General features: G+C 42.9%; 1 protein-coding gene across 1 annotated transcript in view; it reads right to left on the reverse strand.

The window, feature by feature from the left end:
* Positions 1 to 24,969, reverse strand: part of EPB41L4A (erythrocyte membrane protein band 4.1 like 4A) — a 445,595-nt gene that overhangs the window by 208,630 nt on the left and 211,996 nt on the right. Inside the window, exons 4-6 of the mRNA XM_082243130.1 lie at positions 18,903 to 18,981; positions 10,216 to 10,313; positions 2,602 to 2,722 (exon numbers count right to left, since the gene is read on the reverse strand). Coding sequence (XP_082099256.1) covers positions 2,602 to 2,722; positions 10,216 to 10,313; positions 18,903 to 18,981 — 298 coding nt within the window. The remainder of the gene's footprint in view (positions 1 to 2,601; positions 2,723 to 10,215; positions 10,314 to 18,902; positions 18,982 to 24,969) is intronic.

The raw sequence follows: 24,969 nt of genomic DNA on the forward strand, positions 1-24,969 counted from the left end.
ATTCTTCTTACTGCAAAGCCTGCAACCTCTGCAGCAGCAACCTCTGAAGTCCTTAATGATAGTCAGGGATGAATTGCTTCAACAGCCCTCCTAATACAGCCCTCTTCCACCACCAGAACCCATAGCAGCTGCCTGGGCTGCTATTGGAATTATTACATCATGGTATAAAAGGTTTATTCCTCATTTTTGAATAGCGGGTAGAGCCATACAAATTACAATTTATTTGCCTTTGTGTTCTCAGCACAGAGCTGCTCGTTTTACAGAATAAATGATTATATAGCCATTTACGCTTAACAGCATATTGCTGTTTTATGTATATTGTCCATTATTTGTATTTGGAAATTGTACCCTATGTAGGCACAGTAAGGCTTGTGACCCAATGACCTACCCATACGTAGGCTGGTTTATGTGCATCAAGCTGAAATCAAAAGATTTCAGACCACATAAGGCTAACAGAAAAGGCCAAGCGGCTTGAAAAAAGTGTCTGATGTGCTTTGACTTAGCAATAAAACAGACAACTGGCTGAACTCCAAGTGCGTCAACCCTACCTCTAGGCAGCCATACCAGAAAGACCTCCCACAATATCTTCAAACCTAATTTTAAAAGCACTGCTCATACACTGTAGGGAAAAAAAACATGGTAACGTTAAAAACATGTAGTCAGAGCCCTGTAGAAAATAGCTAACTTGAACACCTAACAGTTCTGAATGTTAGAAAATTCCAACTTAAAACAAATGGCTATACCTCTTTGTATCCTTCTTTATAGGTTTAGGGCCAATGACCTCCACTCCTCATAAACTTGTGTCAACACATTAGCTTGTTTTCTATACATCCATGTTAAAGGCTAATAAATCTGAAACACCAAGTCTTTCTGTGGGTGTCATAAAATGGCCAAATTAAAACCAGCAAGTCAAGGTTATGCAACAGTGAGCACATATCAACACTGCTCAGCAGATTACAGAATATTACCAAACGCAATGTGTATCAGGAAATTAGGAGAAGGCAATACAAACATGACTAGTTCTAATGTTTGCATTGGAGTCTGTGTGGGTTTCATTTTTAGGCATTGACGGGGGTCTGTCTCCAGAAGAAAAATCTTCCCATGCAGTTATATGTGCACTTTACATATTTTATGCATGGTATTTACCTGTAAAGGCCTTCCATGTGCGGACACCTAAAAGCCCTGAGGCTGCTATCTTGGATGTGATGTCAGCAGCCTCAGTGGACTTAAGTGACACTCTATAGCAGGGGTATCAAACTCAATTTATTTGCGGGCCAGATTAGCAGTATGGTTGCCCTCAAAGGGCCAGTTGTATCTGTAAGATTATGTATCTAATCTTTATCATAATAAATAATTGCCTCTGTATTTGATTATTAATGATTTTAGTAAGAAGTTAAGTAATAACTCGAGTGCAGGGTTTATGGGAGCTCCACTTACAGAGTGCAGGATTCAGGACTGCGTTAAGTACAGTGCAGAGTTCAGGATTATGCTACGTACAAGGTGCAAAGTTTTGGATTATGCTATGTACAGAGTGCAGAGTTCAGGATTATGCTACGTACAGAGTGCAGAGTTCAGGATTATACTACGTACAGAGTGCAGAGATCAGGATTATACTGCTTACAAAGCGCAAAGTTCTGGAGTGTGTTGCAAGCAGAGTTCTGGAGTACATTACTTACAGAGTGCAGAGTTCAGGAGTGCATTACGTACAGAGTTTAGGAGTACACTACATTACAGATTTCAGGGGTGTGCTGTGTACGAAGTGCAGGGTTGAGAAGTGCACTATGGACAGTGTGCAGCACAGATTGTTCAAATCTAATTTCCACCCCTCCTTCTCACCTCTGACCTCTGCACCATTCTCCCCCATTCTCCACCTCTGCACACATCTCCCTTCACACCTCCACAGCCCTTACCCCCCCCCCCAAATGTTTCAGCTCTACTCTCCTACCTGGCCTGGCTCTCGTACTTCACTTTGTAGGCGGCCTGAGTACCAGTGCAGGCGGCTCCACCTTCAGATTCTGTCCCCACCATGCCCCGGTGTGAGTGCCTGCAGGGATCTGTTGGAGTCCTGGGAGCCATCAAGAGCAAAGCTGCCCTTGTAAACACACAAGGCTTATTTGTTTACAAGAGACATCAGGGAGCAGAGCGTGAGAACTGTAGGTGCCGGAACAGAGTTCTACCATGTTCCAGCTGAGAAACTGGGTGGGAGGGCCACATGATGTGGTCTGGTGGGATAGAATCAGCTCATAGGCCTTGTGTTTGACATATGTGCATATTAGGCATGGCATGCTGAGAGGCTGAGCCAGCTGATGTTCAAGCATCTGGATGGATCATGAAAATATGGCACGGGATCTTTCCAGAGTCTAGAGCGGCCAAAAGAGCTTTGGCCATACTTCTCCTTTAAATATGAAAATGGCATTTGGAACCTCAGTGGGAATCTGACTGGTGGTTGAAGGTAAATAACAACAGTCCTAAATAATGGGAAATAGATGTACTGTATGACAATAGCATAGAAATACATAGCATAATGATAATTCCACACTTTTACCAAAGCTCAAACATTACAGATAGACAATAAACTGGTAGAAATGCTGAAGCACTTACATTAACGTTTTTTGTATTCGTTCAATAGCATCTTCCAGGTCTTCTTTCTGGTCAGGCACAAAGCGGTATTCCGATACATATCCCGCAGTGTTCTTAAATGGATCATAGTCACCGAGTTCCGCTAGAACAGACAGACGATACAATTAATTTTTGAACATTATTCAGTGTTATCATTTCCAGGAAAAACACACACACTGCCTGCAGGCCTCTTCAAAGAGCATGTTGCAGAACTGATAATAGGAAATTGGGATGTCTCCATTAGCACCTTTTTTCACATAAAATCACCTCAGTACGGAACAGAGAGCTGTACAAACAAAGCAGCTGCCATGACAATTGGGTGAACAGTGAATATAAAACAAAGCCAAAAGAAGCGACAAAAGCATCATTTGGTAAATTGAGTTCACTTTAATAACTGCTGTGGGAGAAAATGAACATATACTGTCATTTTGTCTGTAAGGTAAAGAAGTCATTTCTGTGCTACAAATAAAAATGAAAGAAAATGGTATGATGATACACCAATTACCTAGACAGTAAATCGAAGATAAAATCAATGTGATTTTGAAACGCTGTCTGCAAAAAACTAAAACAAAATATTTCACATTTTCCAAACTTAACTGCACTTTAGAGAAAAGAAAAATATGGCAAATAAAGCAAAAAAAAATATAGCAAATACAATTGCTATCTATACAAGCCACATTGTAATTTTATTAAAATTTACACAATTTACAATTTTCCTTGTCAATTTGCAGCCACTGTCATTTTCAGTAAAATTCAATGCAATGTGGCAACCTGGAGGTTTTCTGTACACAGTTGGTATACAGAACTTCCCCAGAAACATAATTTCCTGCTTGTCTGTTTGACTATTTTTCCCAAAAGTCTACACTAAGATACAAATAAAATTTTAGGCATCCTCTACAAAAGAAATTATATTTTTGGTGAGATACTCCCTAAGGGTTAATCACTCTTAAGGGATGCCAAAGTCACTGCAATTTTCTTTATTGCAACTCTGCAAGTGCATCAGCTGATTAGATTGAACGCAGACACTCAAATTAAAGAAATAGACTTCTAAGTACATAGTAGAATAAACTTAAGCACTTGCTGGCTGTGTGGTGTATATATACAGCCTGTCAGCAAGTAGCAGCTGCAGCCATGATCTTAGTATCATTTTTTTCAGCCAGCAATTGGCTGTTTTGTAAAATTGATCTGGGCAGCTTCACAGCCACCTGATCCCTTTTGCAGCACTGTGAAGGGCGTCCCTGCTCCCACCGCCACGTGTAGTGCTTCCCAGGCTCTTCCTGTCCTCCCAGGACCCCAGTAAGGAGCCAGGATGGTTTCACACAGAGGAGATGGAGGAACATCCCCTCCTCAATCTCCTCTGATGGATGAATGAACCTGGAAGTAACAATCATTTTGTCACTTCTGCCTTCAGAGCTGTCATTCTCTGGCTGCCAGGTAAGCAGGTAAACAAGCATGATCTGCACTTTGAAGGGCAGGGGAGACTTCAGGGGTCTAATAGGTAGAAAAAGGATTAATTTGATTTTTTTTTTTTTTTTTTGCAAACTCCAGTCTTCTTACCCTAAATTGGTTTTTGATAAGCTAAATAGTTTTTACATTGGGCAGGAAAACCAAAACACCAAAAAGTGCACACTTATAAAAAGTAAAATCAGATTACAGAATATTACCAAACGCAATGTGTATCAGGAAATTAGGAGAAGGCAATACAAACATGACTAGTTCTAATGTTTGCATTGGAGTCTGTGTGGGTTTCATTTTTAGGCATTGACGGGGGTCTGTCTCCAGAAGAAAAATCTTCCCATGCAGTTATATGTGCACTTTACATATTTTATGCATGGTATTTACCTGTAAAAGCCTTCCATGTGCGGACACCTAAAAGCCCTGAGGCTGCTATCTTGGATGTGATGTCAGCAGCCTCAGTGGACTTAAGTGACACTCTATAGCAGGGGTATCAAACTCAATTTATTTGCGGGCCAGATTAGCAGTATGGTTGCCCTCAAAGGGCCAGTTGTATCTGTAAGATTATGTATCTAATCTTTATCATAATAAATAATTGCCTCTGTATTTGATTATTAATGATTTTAGTAAGAAGTTAAGTAATAACTCAAGTGCAGGGTTTATGGGAGCTCCACTTACAGAGTGCAGGATTCAGGACTGCGTTAAGTACAGTGCAGAGTTCAGGATTATGCTACGTACAAGGTGAAAAGTTTTGGATTATGCTATGTACAGAGTGCAGAGTTCAGGATTATGCCAAGTACAGAGTGCAGAGTTCAGGATTATGCTACGTACAGAGTGCAGAGTTCAGGATTATACTACGTACAGAGTGCAGAGATCAGGATTATACTGCTTACAAAGTGCAAAGTTCTGGAGTGTGTTGCAAGCAGAGTTCTGGAGTACATAAAGGATTAATTCTAAAAAGTAAAATCAAAAGCGCTTGTAATCACATTCACATTCGTCTGCTCACCACTCCGCACAGATCTCAGTGGCTGCGTGACATCACGGGCTCAGCCCCTCCCTCCTATATTCGTGTCGCCCATTCATTGGGCTTCTTCAGTAGCAGACGAATGAGAATGTGATTACAAGAGCTTTTGATTTTACATTTTGTAAGTGTTTTTTATATGGGGGCTTTTAATAAACTTTGTTCAAATGGAGAGCACTATGTAGTCTGCCTTTGTACTTGCATGAGGTACGCAGAGCAGTAACAGAAGCCTGCAGAGCCAGATGCCAGGAGAGGGGACCCGTAGCAGGAGATTGCAGGAGTGTCTAAATACAAAGCTGATTGATCTCATCTGTGTGGTGACCAGGTTTTCCAGCCGGTGGCGGTGTGCCCTTTTTGGTGTCATTAGGTGATTGAAGAACACTGCGGTGGATAACTCTTTACATTGCAATTTTTTTTTTTTTTTTTTTTACCCATGGACTTTGTTGGGGGGTATTTTTATGTATTGCGGATTTAAAGGGACTTTGATTGAAGACACACACATTTTTATTATTTATTATATTTTTATTCTATTACTTTTTATGGTGGTTTTTGGTTGTGCTGCACTGTAAGAATATTTAAAAATCAAAGTATCTCCAATGGTAGTTCAACTTGAATATATCATTGCTATTATACAGATCCAATCTCAAAGTGTTTAGAGGAAATTTCAAATAAATATTTACTATGACTGTCAGCCTTATCTAGTGGTCGTAATGCAGCAATTTCCTGATTAACTCTATTCGCTAATAATGGACCTGAAGAGAAAATCGCCTAATAACATTTAGTTTTGCCCCCACAGAATGAATGAACAATCAGTTTCACTGGATGGATAGCTCTGAAAACTTTTCATAAATACATTCTTTGACGTGAAGGTATAGGCCAGTCAGCTCTGGCCAAAACAAACAAAATGTCGTCCTTCTCAAAAATAAAATGCATTTTTTTAAAGGATAAAGGTAAGCACTCTTCAATATCTTGATAAATGTTAGGCGGCTAGAGCTTACAATACCTATGCTTATCATTCCTTCCTACCTCAATAAAAAAAAATATATAAAGTGATGAAAATGTGCAGGTGCTGTTTTCAGCGTTTCTTAGGCTAGATTTGTACTATCTCGTGGATTGACATTTTAGCATTATTTGCGGGAGATGCACTGGAAAGTTGTTTGTGGAAGATAAAAACACAGCTTCAAAGTTCTATTTATTTGAAGAAAAAGCTTTACGATTGAAGAAGGTTAGAAGGCTGGAATTGTATTATAGTCGAGTCTGAGAGAAGAGAAAGTTCCGTGTTTTAAATCTTCTTTTGAAGGATCCTTCCTTTCACACTATAGAACTCTAGCTTTTCTTTTTGGGTGAAGGTACCTCAATGATAGTTTGAAGGGAAAGATTCCAGATAAAATGGAAGTTGGTTATTTGTATTTGCTCCCTATTGTATGTTTGTTTGCTCTCTTTCAAAGACAGATTGTATTTTCCAGCTACTTTCTGCCCACATAAATCTGTCGCTTTTGGTTATCTGATGCAGGAGAGTCCTATCCTCATTGAAATTCCTCATGTTTGTGTCCCTTCAACCACCTAGCTAAGCTGTATTGTCTGAGGAAAGAATATGACAGCATATTTAGACTTTTATTCCCAGAGGAAAGCAACGTAGAGCAGGATGGTATGACCAGTTCCTAGATTTGTATTATATTAAACGGGCTGGGGGCAATTACACATTTAAAACCTTCTTTACCTGTACACATTGTAAGTTACTATTGTAAGTTAAACATTTTTAAAAACTGAGGTTTAACTGAAATCTGTAAGTAAAAGGATTAAACACATCTTCTGTAAAAAAAATGTTCCTCTTAATTTTATCATGAAAGCTGGAATTTAACATTTTTCCCCTTAGATTGTACGCTCCTTGAGGTCAGGGACTGATGTGAATGTGTAATGTATATGTAAAGCGCTGCGTAAATTGACAACGCTATATAAGTACCTGAAATAATAATAATAATAATACATCAGATCTGCTTAACTGCACAACATGAAGGGGAAGACGAGTGGTCATACAGGAGCTGAAATCCATGCTGGTGTGGATAGAAAAAAAGCAAGAGAATTTGTTGCTGTTTTGCTAAAAGTCCTATGGTTTTCAATTATGTGGATACTTTACCTATTCTACATAGTAGAGTCCTTCTTTTAAATTCACTGGGTGATCTCAGTTCTAATGCCCAGGTCTACCACTCTGTCCCAAACACACTAAGCTTTAAGTACGGTCACCTTGTCCATGCTGGATCCTCCATTGCTTCAGCAGATGACAGGTGACATGGGCTGCAACCAACGTTCTGCTCAGTCACATATTACAGCTGAGCAGGAGATCCAGAAAGCTATAAAGTAAATCAGTATGAGGACAAATTAAAAATTAAGCATAAAGCTACATAGATAAGTGACCTCAAAAAATGAGACTTTGATTTCTAGAATCTGCAAACATACATAAATCAAACTCTATCTAAAATAAATCAAATTCCATCTAAAACAATGGTTCATTCGTTTAAAAGAACACGTAAAACATGTAGAGGGCATCCACCAAAATAATCCCTTACAAATATATAAAACAAAATCTACATGGTACATTATCTATTTAGTTATCACATATAACCAGCACATTATAGCCTTTGTCCAAGAGTCTATGCCAGGGTTTCTCAACAAGGGTTGCTAGGGTTTCCTTGAGCAATGAGCAATTTTTGCCTATTACATAAGTTACCACTGACATCATTTATGTTTTTAGCCATCAATAAGGGGATAAGTCTTCCTAATATTCCCAGTGTAAGGAGCATTCTTCCCACTGACCATCACACGAATATATCATGAGATGTAGATAAAGTAATTTTTATCAGGGGTTCCCTTAGACCGTTATTTCAAGGGTTCCTTTGTGTTGAAAAGGTTGTTTTTATGGCATAGAACCGCTTCTTCAGGATGAAGGATATGCAGCTTTTTCTGATTGGTACAGAAAGCTTGCTTAAACACAATCTGTAAAAAATCATATGTAAGTACTGCAAATATATATTATTAGTATATGAATTGCAATTTTAAACAAATCTGAGTTTAGCACAATATCAGTCTTTATCAAGTTACTTAAAATTAGTTTCCCATACAACAAAGCAGTGTGTTTCTCCTACATATGAATATACATAGGATTTATTGTAGACTGCGCTTACAAAAGCTTTCTGTATCAACCAGCAAAAGCTCCTGCATAACTTGGGTCCTGAGAAAGTGGCTTTATGTCACGAAACATGTAAACCCTTGGACAAAGAAATGCTATATTGTGCTGGTTATATGTGATAGCTAATATATAAGTAAATGTTTATTATACATATGTGAATTTGTTTTTGATGGATGCACTCTATATGTTTTTTATGAAACTAATAAACTTGTTTGTAGATGGAATTCGTTAGCTTGACTTGTGTAAGTTAGTGGATGCTAGAAATCAAAAAAAAATTCCCATTTTTTGTAGTCCCTTGTCTACTAGATTAAATAGATGCTTGCACCCACAACGGTATACAGGCATGCTCACCAAATTGCTAATCATTCATAAACCTACATAACATACCCTTATATCGTTTCCTAACCACCAAGATTCGCAACTTGAGCCCTTTAAATTTTACAGGGTAAGCTAGCTGTCCCACAGGACAACATTTTGGCCTGTACTACAGTGCAGGATGCTGTACATGCCCCACAGTCCCATACCTGGAAATATTTGCAAGACAACCAAAACATGGGGGAACATGGTTTAGGTAAGACATACATTCCAACTGTCCCTAATTTGAACTAAATCCCTCTTTCCTTCTCAGTTCCCCATCTTGGTCTTGAGTACAGACCTACCTGAAACAAAATTTCAGAATATAAAAAGAGGAACTCCAGGTTGAAGGATATTTTCACATTTCTGATAATGAGACGTATGCTCCATCAGGTTAACTTCTTTGTTCTTCAATATCTATACTTTAATTCATGTCAGATAGTACAGCTCTTGTTATACTGCTGGCCTGTTGAATTCTGCTTTAACTACAGCAGTATTATACTACACTAAACATTTCATCCAACCTCTATATTATTGCATCTGTTGGTTTGGAAAGGTAATATGATGAAAAAGAAGCTGTGAAAAGAGCATTTTCAAGCAGCTTACCAGACCTTAGATGTAGTGGCTGCATTAGTTTCCTTTTTTATGTCTTTTTTTCTTTTTTTTTCACCTGGTGATGCAGCCAGTAACATGCTTTCTATCCTAAGGTGTTGCTTTGTTGAGTGATGCTCACTTAACAAACTGTATCTGTGGAGAAGAGGTGTTGTCGCTGTAGGCTGCTCTCCTGATTTGGACTACAAACACTTCATCCTCTCCTCATCTCCATTAGGCTGTGTGAGCCCAAACACATTGGATACTGTGTCACTCTACAGTAGCCAAAATAAAGTTTTTGCCAAGCGTACACAAAGTGGCTGGCTATATGTTATGGACTTAATGCCTTAGAAGTTGAATACCATAGCCAGAGCACCAGTTTCCAGCTTCTGAACCTGGAATACAGCAGTTGATCTTGGGTATAAGGTCTGCGATATTGTCACCTCCATTACATAGGGAGTTCACAGAACCCCCATAACAGTAAAGAAGATTGCAGAAAGGATGGGGGGGGGGGCACAAGAGTTCGGATTTACAGTATCACACCTGGCAACAGCAAAAGTGACATTTCTCAATAACTGTAAATTATGTTCCTTGTGCTGATTTAATAGAACAAAACAAATCTTAGCCTTTAAATCAGTGTTTCTCAACTCCGGGCCTCAGGACCCACTAACAGGCCAGGTTTGCAAGATAACTGAAATACATCACAGGTGATATATTTTGCTGCTCAGTAAATGCAGTATTCTAGTCTGCATCTCCCCAAGGTGATACTTAAAATTTGGCCTGTTAGTGGGTCCTGAGGACCGGAGTTGAGAACTACTGCTTTAAAATATGCTATATTTTACAATTATATGCTATGCTTTTAAAAGTTTGACAGCCTAACATAATATGAAGTTCTGATATTTTTGCAGTAAACAGGTAACCACACGAGCATGAAGTTTATACATGTTTTCTAAGTTACCATGGTAATTTTCTTTTTAGAGGTACTTACACTGGATGGCATAGGCTCCAAGCTGAGCAGCAATGTTAAACGGACAGGGTAAACGACCTTGCAAAACATCTTGCTTAACCTGCAGAAAGAACTGATACCTAGAAGAAAAAAGTGTCCTCTTCAACATATATAAACAATGTACATAATACAAAAGTAAATAAAAAGTAAATATGACCATTAACTTATATAATTGCAAAGATTATTCCATATTTCAAATTTGAAAATATTTGTAAGAGATAAAAAAAAGTTGAAATAATCAAAGCTTCCAAATGACATAAAATGTAATAGAAATAAGTACAAGGTGTATTTATAAGACTACAATGGAATCAGTGGGTTTTTTTATGTTCACCTAAAGCAGAACTATAGGGCAAAACGTTTTGTTTTCAATTTTGGATAGAGCAAGGGAGGGTTATGACCACTGTCAGATTTATTTTTGCCATCTGTGTCCCATTGTGGAGATTTCCCTTCACTTCCTGTCCCATAGCCAAACAGGAAGTGAAAGGAATTCCATGCAAATTAAGGGAATTCCTTGGGGACCTCCAGGTCATTAGAACTAGTGTCCCCATTGGAAGATTTCGCCTCTATTACTTTTCTGGGGACAACCCAAAACTTGGGATTTTCTTTTACTTTCAATGATAATGATAAACAAGACAAAAAGAGAGGGTGAATCTCCTTAACAGGGGAACAGACAGCAATAAAAACGGACAGGTGTTCTAATGTATCTCCACTCTGTCCAAAGAAAAAAAAAATGTTGCCTTTACTTAGACTTTACATGTGGGCAGTTGTGAATTTTACTGTAAAGGTAATACTGCCAATTTTTAAAGGGTAGTTCAACTACATACCTTTCATCTAACCCATGTTCATAACTATTCGTATTAAAGATATTTACAAGGTACAACTCTTCCCTTTCATTGAAATTTGTTGATTGGGGCACCATCAAATCTGTTTATTGGAATCAATTAACTATGCAAGAAAGGTGGTATTCCTGGGTATTCCAAGGTATTCCTTGAGGGTAGGGACTGATGTGAATGTACAATATATATGTAAAGCGCTGCGTAAATTGAAGGCACTATATTGTTGGAAGTGCCTGAAATAAATAAATGGTACTCTATAATTATGTAAGTATTAAATTATCATTAGGCAGGATGACCTGCGAGACAAGATCACCATAAAATCCAATCAGCCTGTGATTTACAAACAAGAAAACATAGGACATCTGGCCTAAATGCACATCTGTCAACCTTTGGTTGCTAATTTCTCCCTGTTGGTTAACAGGATAACATGGGCAAAATAAGAAAATAAAAAATTCCCCGGATCCCCTATTGTACAAACCTTGGTGTAATCAGGGTCAAAACCAAGGGAGCTATCAGATTAGTTACTCAGTTATTTTGTATCAACTCATAATTACTCATCACGCATGTGTGCTGAATGACTGCATGAAATGTCTATTTGCTTCTAAATTTAGTGCCTATGTTTAAGATTTTTTTTTTTTTGTTTTAACGGACCATTTGAACATGTCCAGTACATTTTTTAGATAGGGTGGTTTACAGTAAAACCGTATTTATTTTTATCCACTTGCCAACCGCCCGCCGCAGTTTAACTGCGGCAGGCTGGCTCGGCTGCACGAACCAACGTAGTACTACGTCGGTCATGCGCGTGGTGCTGGGGGGTGAGCGAATGCCGCCCGCAGCGCGCTCCCGCCCCTACTAGGCAGCGGGGATACTGATGCACGGGGCTGGTGGCACCAATTGCCGCCGGCCACCTGCAATCGCTCCCTGCTGAGAGAGAACGGTCAGCTGTTGTAAACACAGCCGACCATTCTTCTCTCTGAAATGATCACAGAGCGCCTGTGATCCTTCCATATAGGCTCACAGGTCTCTATGGTCATTTCACAAGCCCCTCCCCCCACAATTAGTAAACACTCCCCTAAGCTTACATTTAGCCCCTTGATCACCCACTAGGTTAACCCCTTCCCTGCCAGTGTCATTATTACAGTAAGTGCATATTTTTAACACTGATTACTGTAGTAATGTCACAGGTCCCCCCAAAAGTGTCAAAAAGATCAGTTAGGGGTCCAGTCTGTCCACCGCAACGTTGCAGTCCTGCTAAAAATCGCAGATCACCACCATTACTAGTAAAAAAAAATAAAAATAAAAATGAAGTAAATCTTTCCCCTAGTTTGTAGACGCGATGACTTTTGCGCAAACAAATCAAAATACGCTTACCAAAAATATGTAGCAGAAAAAAAATTGGCCTAAATAGATGAAAAAAAAATGGATTTTTGTAAGAACTTACCGTAAAATCCTTTTCTCTTAAGCTCATTGACAGACGTAGTCTTCTTGATTCTCAAGAGCTGGGTTATGTTGTCTCCGCAGGAGTAGGACTAGGCAGAATGACAAAACGTTCTGGCTCCACCCTAGGGGCAGTCCCTGAGGGTATATCCTCCCTCTCTCTGCTACAGGGAATCAGTTCTGTTTAAAGCAGTACAGAGAATTTAACCCAACCCAACTCAATGATAGAGGGGCGGGTACTACGTCTGTCAATGAGCTTAAGAGAAAAGGATTTTACGGTAAGTTCTTACAAAAATCCATTTTTCTCTATCGCTCATTGACAGACGTAGTCTTCTTGATTCTCAAGAGCTGGGACATCCAGAAGCAGTGCCATAAATGAGGGGTGGGATTGACAAAATCAAATCCAATCTAGAAGGCCCAACCGGTGCCAAACTAGAAGTTTTAAAGGCTCATTATAAACAAAGAATGAGGCTAAAGAAAAATTTTTCCAACGGAAAAAAACCCTCGAGGTAGACCACTGGTCTCCTCAAATTGCGGCCTGCAAAACCTTGCGGCCAAATGAGGCATCAGACGATGCCATTACATCAACTTTATAATGTTTAGAGAAGGTATGCACCGACGACCAGGTAGCCGCCTTGCACACCTGGACCACTGACGCCTGATGGCGAAAGGCCCATGACGCACTAAGTGCCCGAGTGGAGTGCGCCTTAACAGGGAACGGGGGCTCCCGACCCTTAATAGAATAAGCCTGCACTACCGTCTGTCTGATCCATCTGGAAATGGTCGCGGCAGATGCAGGCAACCCCTTTTTGGGTCCATCTGGGATCACAAAAAGTGAATCCGTCTTGCGAAACGAGTCTGTCGTTTTCAAGTATACCCTGATCGCCCGGACCACATCCAAGGAGTGCAAAGCAAATTCCCGAGGATGACTGGGCTTAGGACACAGGGAAGGTAATACAATTTCTTCATTCAGATGAAATTCTGAAACCACTTTTGGTAGGAAGGATGGATTCGGACGAAGAACCACCTTATCTCTATGAACCACCAGATATGGTGAACGACAAGATAATGCGGCCAGTTCTGACACCCTGCGTGCAGAAGTAATAGCCACCAAGAAGGCCACCTTCTGGGACAACGTGGGTAGAGGAATCTCCCTAATATCTTCAAAGGGAGGTTTCTGAAGAACCGACAACACTAGATTAAGATCCCAGGGGGGTAACGGCGCGTGCACTGGCGGAGCCAGATGTCGCACCCCCTGGATGAAATTCCGCACCAAGGAATGAGTAGCCAAAGGCTTCTGAAAGAAGATGGCTAATGCTGAGACCTGACCCTTGATAGTACTCAAGGCCAGTTTCTGCTCAACCCCTTGTTGCAGAAAAGCCAATATTCGACTAATCGAATAAGACCGAGGACGGAACCCCAAAGGTTCACACCATGCAATGTAGGACTTCCATGTGCGATGATAAATCTTTCTGGAAGTCGCTTTCCTTGCTTCAACTAGAGTAGGAATAACTGAAGCTGACAAACCTTTGTCCTTCAGCACCTGGGTCTCAATAGCCAGGCCGTTAAAGCCAGCGATCGTAAAGCAGGATGGAAGATCGGTCCCTGAGACAGTAGATCCTCCCTGAGAGGAAGTCTCCATGGGACGTCCGCCACCAGTCTGACCATGTCGGCGTACCAAGCTCGACGAGGCCAGTCCGGAGCTACCAGGATTACTGGGATTCCTTCCTCCTCTACCCTGCGAAGAAGTCTTGGCAGTAACGCGAGAGGAGGGAAGGCATATATTAGCTGGTATTGCCCCCACGGGGCGATCAGTGCGTCTGCGGTTTCTGCTAGAGGATGGAGCGAGCCACGAATCTCTGAACTTTCCTGTTGAATCGTGATGCCAACAGATCCACATCCGGGGTGCCCCACCGTAGGCACAACTGGTGGAAAACGTCTGGATGGAGGGACCATTCCCCCTGATCCAGGGTCTGACGGCTGAGATAATCTGCCTGCCAATTCTCCACCCCCGGAATGAACACCGCAGAGATTGTTGGAACAAATCGTTCCGCCCAGCGAAGAATGCAAGCCACTTCTTTGGCCGCTCGGACACTCTTGGTGCCCCCCTGATGATTGACATAAGCCACGGCCGTGGCATTGTCCGACTGGATCCGAACCGGGCTGCCCTGGAGCTGCTCGGTCCAGTGAATCAGACAAAGTCTGATCGCTCTCAGTTCCAATACATTTATCGGTAACCTGGATTCTTCCGGGGACCAAAGTCCCTGGACAGATAACTGACCAAGAATTCCTCCCCATCCGGATAGACTGGCATCCGTGGTCACTATCGTCCAATATATTGGCAGAAATGACTTTCCCTGGCTGAGCATTGGAGACCGAAGCCACCAAACCAGAGACTCTCTGGTCTGTTTGCTCAATCGTATCTGATTGTCCAGGGATTCCGGATTCTGATTCCATCTGAGAAGAATCTCTTGCTGAAGAATTCGGGTATGGGACTGGGCAAATGGGACTGCTTCGAATGAAGCCACCATCAACCCCAGAACCCTCATGCACGTCCGAAGGGAAGACCAGCTGTTGGACAGTAACAACTGGACTGCTGATTGAATCTTTCGAAGTTTCCCTACCGGAAGGAAAACTCTCGTCCTGACTGTGTCTAGAATTAGACCCAGATATTCGAGCCTCTGGGTGGGAACCAGAAATGACTTTTGCTGGTTCACCAGCCACCCGAATTCCTGTAAAGAAATCATAGTAATTTCTATGTTTTGTAGCAAGGTCTGAGGAGACTCTGCATGAAGCAGAAGATCGTCTAGGTAACCTAGAATCGATATACCTCTTTGGCGCAGAAGTGCCAACATTGGGGCCAACACCTTTGTGAAGACCCGCGGAGCCGTGGCGAGACCGAAAGGTAACGCCACAAACTGATAGTGGTTCTCCTCTACGGAAAAGCGTAGAAAACGCTGATGTCCTGCGAAAATGGGAATGTGAAGATAGGCGTCCTTGATGTCTATGGACGCTAGGACATCCCCTGGATGCAGGAAGGCTGCTACCGTGCGAATGGACTCCATTCTGAATCTTCTTATGTTGACGAAAGAATTGAGTGCTCTTAAATCCAGAATTGGACGCACTTTGCCCTCTTTCCTGGGTATTGTAAACAGGTTTGAATAAAACCCCTGAAACCGTTCTGTCCAAGGAACGTGGACTACCACTCCTTGTTGTAGTAAATCTGTGACTGCTCTCCTCAGATCTTCTAAACGATCTGCGGATAAACGGATATTGGAAGGGAAGAATCGCGCCGGTGGGAGAGATCGAAACTCGATCTTGTACCCTGACCTTATGACTTCGCAAACCCAATTGTCCGGGATTCTGGAAAGCCATGGATCCGGGAACCGGCGAAGACGTCCCCCCACCCCAGTTATGGGTGGGGGCGCACCTTCAGGCTTTGGATGGTTTATCTTCAGGTCTGGAGGGGGCGGGCTTTTGCTTGCCCGACCAACGACCCCTGACGCCTCCTGTAGGAGCTTTGGAGGACTTAGTTTTTTCACCCGCTGGACGAAAAAACCTCTTGTGAGCAGAAAAAGAAGGCCCTCGTCTTTGACGAGTTCCTCTACCTTTAAAATTTTGCGGTAAAAAGGTGCTTTTTCCACCGGTGAGATCCTTAATGATCTCATCTAAGTTGGCTCCAAATAGACGCTCTCCTGAAAAGGGGATATTAGCCAATGCTTTTTTGGAACCTTGGTCGGCTAACCAACCTTTTAGCCACAGTGTACGCCTGAGAACCACTGCTGAGACTGATGCTCGCGCCATTAATGGAGTGGCGTCTAACGCTGCATCACATACAAACTGTAACCCCTGTATCATTTGTTCCAACAAATCTGATACCGCCTGAGGGACTTCTTCTAAGTCCCGGCGTAACCACTTGGTCCATTCAGTTACAGCCTGCGAAACCAGACCAATAGCAATTATTGGTCTGAAAGCTGATCCAATCAAGGAAAACATGGTGCGAGACATAGCTTCTATCTTGCGATCCACTGGATCTTTAAAAGACGGAGCGTCTTCTAAAGGAATAACCGTGGCTTTATTCAATCTAGCAATAGGTGAATCCACCACAGGTGGTTCTGTCCATTTCTTAATAAGGGTTTCCTCAAACGGATAACGCCTGTCAATGCGTTTAGAAATATTAAAAGTGCGTTTTGGCAGACGCCATTCTTCTTCGATTGGATTGCCAAAACATTTGGGCAATGGAAAAACCTTCGCCACTTTGATGCACTTTTTAGTCCCAAAAGGGATCTCAGTTTCAGCTATTTCCGATGGAGTACCCTGTAACCTTAAAGTCTCTTGAACAGATACAATGAGTGCGTTTACCAACGCTTCCTCTCGGGCTATGGCGGATGCCGAAACATCCTCCTCACTGTCTGAAGAGACAGGACCCGAGACACCAATACCAGATGAAGTACCTGCAACTGCAGAAATAGGCTCAGAGTCTGAATCCGAAGTTTCAGATAATAAGGGGTTAGGCGGGGGTCGCTTTCTTGCGCCCTGTCCCTGACAAGCCACTTCCACCCGGGACACAAAAGTTTCCATAATAGCTGACAAAGATTCAATTGTCAATGGGGTGCTGGAGGATCCCGCAGACCCCTCGAGGGGATCCGGAGGAGATACATGAGTGGCAGGGTCCATGTTAATACAGGACACCTTTGCCAGCAAAAACAAAAAAACTTTTTCTTTTTTTTTTTTTTTTTTTTTGTGTGTCTCCCCCTAGCGCAATAGCGCCCCTCAGAGTACCTGCTTCTCGATCCCAGAGAGAGAGAGAGGGACCCCCAAGGCTCACCAACCGATGAAGTGCAGTTTCCAACAAACTGCAGTCAGCGTCTGTCTTACACAGACTGGAAGGAGCTGCTTGCTTTTTTCCCGGGCAGAAGGCGTGGCTCCGCCCCCTGTGTACGCCTTCCGGCGTTCCCAGCCCTCCACGAGGTAGCTGGGCTCACAAAACATGGCCGCCCCCATAGAAGAGACATAAGACTCCAAAAACATGGCGGCCGGCGTGACCTGAGGACATACATGCATTCGGTCTACGGCAAAATGGCGGCGGACCGCCGATATCGTCTTCCCAGCACATCCACCTGCACTCTGCTAAGAGGTGACATATGGATCTACAGAGATACACTGCACATAAGGTAGGATTATACCTCCTATGTCTGCTGTAATTTACAGTCTGCTGGGTAGAGTGTTAGCTCTTGAACCAAGTCCACTTCCCACAAACACATGCTGTATTACAAGGGGGACTTGTAAGTATCAGATATATACTGACCATATATGGAGGGGCCCATAATATATACTGCCTCATAATGAGGAAAAAAGGGAACGTTTACTCACCATACCGAACCGACAGGCACCCTCTCTTCACAATACCCTCTCCACCGGGGTGGGGGTTTGTGGACGCCTCGACTCTCTGGTACCTGGCGTCCAAGCGAGCTTTTAACTCGCAAAGTCAGTCCATTTGCTGGGACTCCGTCGCGGCCGACTCAGCGCACTGGTCTGCACGCGCTCTTAGGCAGAAACCGGGGTGACCACTGGATCTCAACATCCAGCCCGTCGCCCGGCCCCGCATACTTACTTGAATATGTCGCGGCCGACCAAGCGCAATGCCATGGTCTGCGCGCGCTCGTAGGCCGGCTGGGGTGACCACAAGTGTCGCCCAGTCCGGCATTTTTGCTTGAAGATCTCACAGGAAAAAAACACTGGAGAAAACTACCTAAAAAATGTATTTTTCTTAAAGAAAAAAAAGTCTTGCCAGGACCAAAAGATCCCAGCAAGGAACTTAGGTCCTTACTCCTGACTAGACAGAAAAAAACTGATTCCCTGTAGCAGAGAGAGGGAGGATATACCCTCAGGGACTGCCCCTAGGGTGGAGCCAGAACGTTTTGTCATTCTGCCTAGTCCTACTCCTGCGGAGACAACATAACCCAGCTCTTGAGAATCAAGAAGACTACGTCTGTCAATGAGCGATAGAGAAATTAGATTTTTAATTTTTGGAATGTTATATAGCAGAAAGTGAAAAATATTGTTTTCTTTTTTTTCAGAATTGACGCTCTTTTTTTGTTTATAGCGCAAAAAAAAAAAAAAAAAAAAATCGCACAGGTGATCAAATACCACCAAAAGAAAGCTCTATTTGTGGGAAAAGAAGGACATCAATTTTATTTTGGTACAGCGTCGCACGACCGCGCAATTTTCCGTTAAAGTAACGCAGTGCCGAATCGCAAAAAATGGCTTGGTCTATAAGGGGCAAATCCTACCGGTCCTGAACTGGTTAAATTACATAGTATCTGACCTTCACAGATGAAGCAAAATATGTTACTAAACATTTTCATAAAATATTAGAATATCTGTGTAATTTACCTGGTTATCTCTTCTTTTAGTTTACATGGATCCTCTGCATAGAACTTAACACCAAAATACAGGGTAAATGGAGGGCCAGCTGAAAGTAAATAAAGCAAAAATATCATCGTTAGTCTTACATCATTCAGTAAAGTGCAGAAAAGCAATTGATTTGTATAAATGTCTTATTGTACACAATAACTAAAAAGTAGTATACAATCTCATCAAATTTCACAAGGAAAAATGGGATTTTTGACTTACCGTAAAATCCATTTCTCTGATGTTCATTGACGGACACAGCTCCTGATATTCTTAACCACTGGGTTTAACAGCCCCCTAAAGGAGTAGGACACTAGGCAGAAAAAAAGTCTGGCTACGCCTATGGGCAGTCCCAGGGGGTATACTCCCTCTCCCTGCTATAGGTACTCAGTTTTGTTACAAGCAGTGCCAGAAGAATTACAACCACACAATGAAAACATAGATAAAAAAAAAAAAAAAAAAACAACTACACAGAGGGGTGGGTGCTGTGTCCGTTAATGAACATCAGAGAAAGGGATTTTACGGTAAGTCAAAAGTCGGATTTTCTCTTTTGTTCACTAATGGACACAGCTCTTGATATTCTTAACCATTGGGACATCACAAAGCAGTGTTAAACATGATGGGTGGGAACAGCACAGAAATTCCTAAGCCTAAAAAGTAGCCAACCAGGCAACAGGAGCTCAACCAAAACAACTGGAGCCCACCTGAAAAAAAACATCAGGTCCTCTCAACAGAAGCCTGCAAAACATTGCAGCCACAAGAAGCATCCACAGATGCCAACACATCCACTTTATAAAACTTTGTCAAAGTGTGCACCGACGACCAGGATGCCGTCTTACAAACCTTCGTCACTGACACCTGATGACGGAAGGCACAGGAGGCACTAAGCGCCCGAGTAGAGTGTGCCCAAACAGGCAAGGAGGAACCTGACCCTTGATGGAATAGGCCTAAATCACTGTCTGTCTGATCCATCTGAAAAGGTCTCAGATGTAGCGGATAACCCTTTACAAGGCCCATCCATGGGCACAAATAGTGAGTCTGACTTCCTGGAAGACTCTGTAGCTGCCAGGTACACCCTAATTGCCCAGACCACATTCACAGCATGCAAAGCAATTTTCTATGGATGTTTAGGCCTGGGACACAGGGAAGGCAACACAATGTCTTCATTCAAATGAAAGTCAGAGACAAACTTTGGAAAGAACGAAGGACAGGGGCGAAGAACGACTTTATTTCTGTGAATCACCAGGTAAAGTAAACGACAGGATAACGCGGCCAGTTCCAACACCCTGCACACAGAGGTGATAGCCACCAAAAAGGCCACCTTCTGGGACAGTGTAAGCAGGGGAATCTCCCGGAGATTCTCAAATGGCAGGTTCAGGAGGGCCGAAAGCACCAAATTGAGTCCAAAGGCGGCAATGGAGACCACACTGGAGGAACCAAACGTCGGAGACCCTGAAGAAAGGTATCCACCAGAGAGTGCATGGCCAAAGGTCATTGAAAGAAGACCACCAAAGCTGACACCTGGCCCTTGATGGTATTCAAGGCCAATTTTTTTCAACCCCCCGTTGAAGGAAGTTGAACATTTAAACCACCAAGAAGGACAGAGGATGGACCCCAAGAGACTCACACCACACAATGTATGTCTTCCACGTACGAGCCACCAAGATGACTGGAATCCCTTCTACATAGATAAGTCTTGGCAGAAGCTTGAGAGGAGGGAAGGTGTAAATCAGATGATCCTGGCCCCAAGGGGGCCTCCAGCGTATCTGTGGTGTCTGCCAGAGGATCCCTTGACTGAGCTACAAACCTCTGCACCTTTCTCTTGAACCGAGACACCAACAGATCCACCTCAGGGATGCACCACCGGATACACAACTGATGAAACACCTCCAGATAAAGGGACCACTCCCCTTGGTCCAATGCCTGCCGACTGAGGTAATCCTCCTGCCAGTTTTCCATCCCTGGAATGTGTATAGGAGGGAGGGCTGGAAAGAACCGTTCTGCCCACCTTAGAATGTCGGCTACCTCCAGAGCCACCAGGACACATTTTGTGCCCCCTTGGTGAGTGACATAAGCCACGACCGTGGCATTGTCCAACTGAATGCACACTGGACATCCCTGAAGACGATTCATCCAATTGTCCAGGCACAGTCTTGATCACTCAGAGTTCCAAGACATTGATCGGTAGTCTGGACTCTTCCAGTGTCCACATCCCCTGAGCAGAATGCTTGCTGAGGATGCTTCCCCAGCTGGACAGGCTGGTATCCGTGGTGACTACTGTGCAATACAAGGGGAGGAAGGATTTGCCCAGCCAAAGCACTGGAGAACAAAGCCACCATATCAGGGACTCCTTTGTTACCCGACTCAGCCAGATCTGATTGTCCAGAGACTGTGGAGTCTTGTCCCATTTGGCCAGAGCCCTCGTAGGTAACTGTGCAAATGGAACCGCCTTCGAAAGTAAAGCACCAGCATGTAAGTCCGGAGGGATGACCATCTGCTGGACAGCAGTAGATGAATTGCAGCCTGCAATTTCTGGAGTTTGTCCAGAGGAAGGAGCACTCTGGCTAAGACAGAGTCCAGAGTCAGGCCCAGATAGTCCAGCTTTGTGGACAGAACCAGGGCAGACTTCTGAAAATTCAGACTCCAGCCGAACTCCCACAGAGTTCGTATTGTGATCTCCAGGTTTTCCACCAAAGCAGTAGGAGACTCCGCTCGCAAAAGGTGATCGTCCAAGTAGCCCAGTCCCGTGATCCCCTGTTGGCGTAACAAAGCTAGCACCGGGGCTAACGCTTTTGTGAAGACCACAGGAGCGGAAGCGAGACCAAAGGGTAACGCCACAAACTAATAATCTCCGCTTTGCCGTGGGAGAGGAGCAAGTGCTGGTGACTGGCACATATTGGAATGTGAAGGTAGGCATCCTTTTTGTCGATAGAAGCAAGGAAATCCCCCTGACGCAGGGATGCAACCACCGTCTGAATTGACTCCATTCAGAACTTCTGCACCCGCACAAAGCAGTTCAGTGCCTTGAGGTCAAGGATTGGACACACTTTGCCTTCTTTCCTGGGAACTGTAAACAGGTTTGAGTAAAAACTCTGAAAACGCTCTAAAAATCGGAACTGGGACAATTCGGGAGGGAGGGAAACCCAGGGGATCAGACCGTCCCAAGGAGGGGCCCACATCCACCCCAAAACCCTCCAGGGGGATAGGGGGGACAGCTACTCACCATACCATGAACTGGGTGGGCACCGCTCCAGACAGAACCCGTCTGCATCGAAATGGGGGGCTGTCGGCCATAAGGAACGCTGCGACTCAGGCCGAGACCCGGTTGTATGCGACCTCGCGAGGCATTTAACTTGCAGGCCAGCCGTCGTCCAGCTGCGCGTGCTCACTGGCCAGACTGGGGTGACCGCGGGATCTAGATTATCCAGCCCGTCACCCAGTCCGGCAGTTGATTGCAGATCTCAGGAGAAAAAAAAATTCTATAGAAAAAGAAAAAATTTGCCAGGACCAGAGATCCCAGCAAGGAACTAGGTCCTTACTCCTGACGAAGCAGAAAAAAAACTGCGTATTTATATCAGAGAGAGGGAGTTTACCCCCTGAGACTGCCCATAGGTGTAGCCAGACTTTTTTTCTGCCTGGTGTCCTACTCCTGTAGGGGGAAGTATACCCAATAGTTAAGAATATCAGGAGCTGTGTCTGTCAAAAACGAATGAGAAACAATGATTTCTCTGAAGGTAAAACAGAAAGGATGGAAATTCCCGGATATCATAATCATAGCCAAAAGAATTTACCTAAAACAGACAATGCCAGGTAACTGCAGCTCAGTACAACACAGAGATATACTAGACAAATACATCACATACAACATTAAACATGTCTCTGGTCTAAATAAACTGTCACATTGTGGTTCCCACACCCCCAGCCCCCTAAATTGATTAGCAGACGAAAGCAAACTACAACCGTTAGATGGTGGCCAGTTTTGAATAGGCAATCCTGCTGCCAAGCAATAATTTGTGTTCATAGTACAAGCATGTTGTACACTTTTAGAGTATCACAGCAATAATCCTGCAGTGGAACTGATATGTCAGTGTCTTAAGCCAGAATGGTGTATAATCAATAATGTATTGATTCACTGCAATTCAAATTTTAATTTTCCAATTTTAATTTTCCAGTGAAAGCTTGCATCTGAATGGCTCCTTTGAGACACTAGATAAACATGAAATACTATCTGCTGATGAGCTCATTTATCAAAGTGTCTGAGGAAAGAGTTGTTTCAGACATTCACTGTTGCCAGATCAGATTTTCCTTTTCCAGCATGGGAAAATTAATGGAAGAGTCTAATTTGGTGGCTACAGGAACACAGTGAATGTCAGAGACATTTCGTTTTAAACTGTCATTGCAGCAAACACTGATATTCAAAGTGATATTAAAGTCTTAAAGTCTCCAGCTTTTTAACCTAAAATAAAAAAAGATGCTATAATTACCTGATCTGTGCAAGGATATTGCATAGAGCGGCCCCAAACCTTCTCCTCTGGGGTCCCCCGCCAGTACTCTCCGCTCCACCTATTTTCTGGGCAAGCTCCCAGGCCAGGCTGCGGGCTGTGTGACACACATGGTGTGGCTTGGCCACACTCCCTGCTCCCTCCTCACAGGATGAGATTGACAGCGGCAGGAGCCATTGGCTCCCGCTGTGAGAGAGAGACGACAAGAGCTGCTGCAGATGGGCACAGTGCTGGATCAATACAGACTTCAGGCAAGTTTTTAGGGAGGGGGGGGAACAGCTACTGGAATTTTTTTTTACCCTAATGCAGGTAATGCACTAAGGTAAAAAACATTTTGGCTTTAGAACTACTTTAGGTTATGGTGGCCTGCTTCTCCCTAGAGTTCCCTCTAACACAATTTTTATCCCATAGCTCCTGAAGCAGCAGTAGAAGTCTCAATCTATCTCTACTATACACTATAAAGAGGTACAATGCTAATGTTTATTACAACAAGCCAGCATTTACCCTAAATAAGAATACCAGGTTTTGGTGGACCATTGTGAATGCACTCAAGGAATTTGCTCTAGTATAGTTAAAGTAGGACTATGGCCTCCCCTTAATACCTAGTACTCCAGCCAGTGTAGTCTACCCGATGGAACTTCCTGTGATGGGGTAGCAATGATGCCACTCTCAGGTAGGATGTGCCTGCTTACACCTAAGTAGGATAAAACTGAAGTTGCAGGGGGCATGGCTATCATACACATTGTACATATCACATATATAAAGACATTCTCAACACCTGCACACTAACTACATTATGTACTACTCACCCCTGCATTCTCCGTGCTTTATTGTACAACAGTTTTTTATTGCTCAGTAGTCACTATGGGTTTATTTACTACAGCTAGAGAGTTCAAAATCAGTCAAACTTCTGCTTTTCCACAGCTTTTCCACAGCTTCTAACCTTAGCTTGTTTAATTAAACTTTGGCAAAAAAAAACCTGGAAGCTGATTGGTTTCTATGCACAAGTATGACTGATTTTGCTCCCTCTAGCTTTATAAATAAACCCCTATGGCAGTGATAGCAAACCTTGGCACTCCAGATGTTTTGGAACTACATTTCCTATGATGCTCAAATACACTGCAGAATGCATGAGCATCATGGGAAATGTAGTTCCAAAACATCTGGGGTTCCAAGTTTTGCAATCACGGGCCTATGGTAATGTTTTTCCTTAAGGTAGGCTGTGTGCAGAAAAGTATAGTATATTTCATTTTTTACAAATTTTATTTTTTGGCTGAATGCTAAAATAGTCAACAAGATCACGGAGTTTACACTTCTTCACATGACTGTACAGCTTGGTCATGTACAAACCCAATTCCAAAAAAGTTGGGACACTGTACAAATTGTGAGTAAAAAAGGAATGGACTCATTTACAAATCTCATAAACGTATATTTTATTCACAATATAATATAGATAACATATCAAATGTTGAAAGTGAGAAATTTTGAAATGTCATGCCAAATATTGGCTCATTTTGGATTTCATGAGAGCTACGCATTCCAAAATA

This window comes from Pelophylax lessonae, assembly GCF_965119305.1.
Source record: "Pelophylax lessonae genome assembly, chromosome: 1".
NCBI lineage: Eukaryota > Metazoa > Chordata > Amphibia > Anura > Ranidae > Pelophylax > Pelophylax lessonae.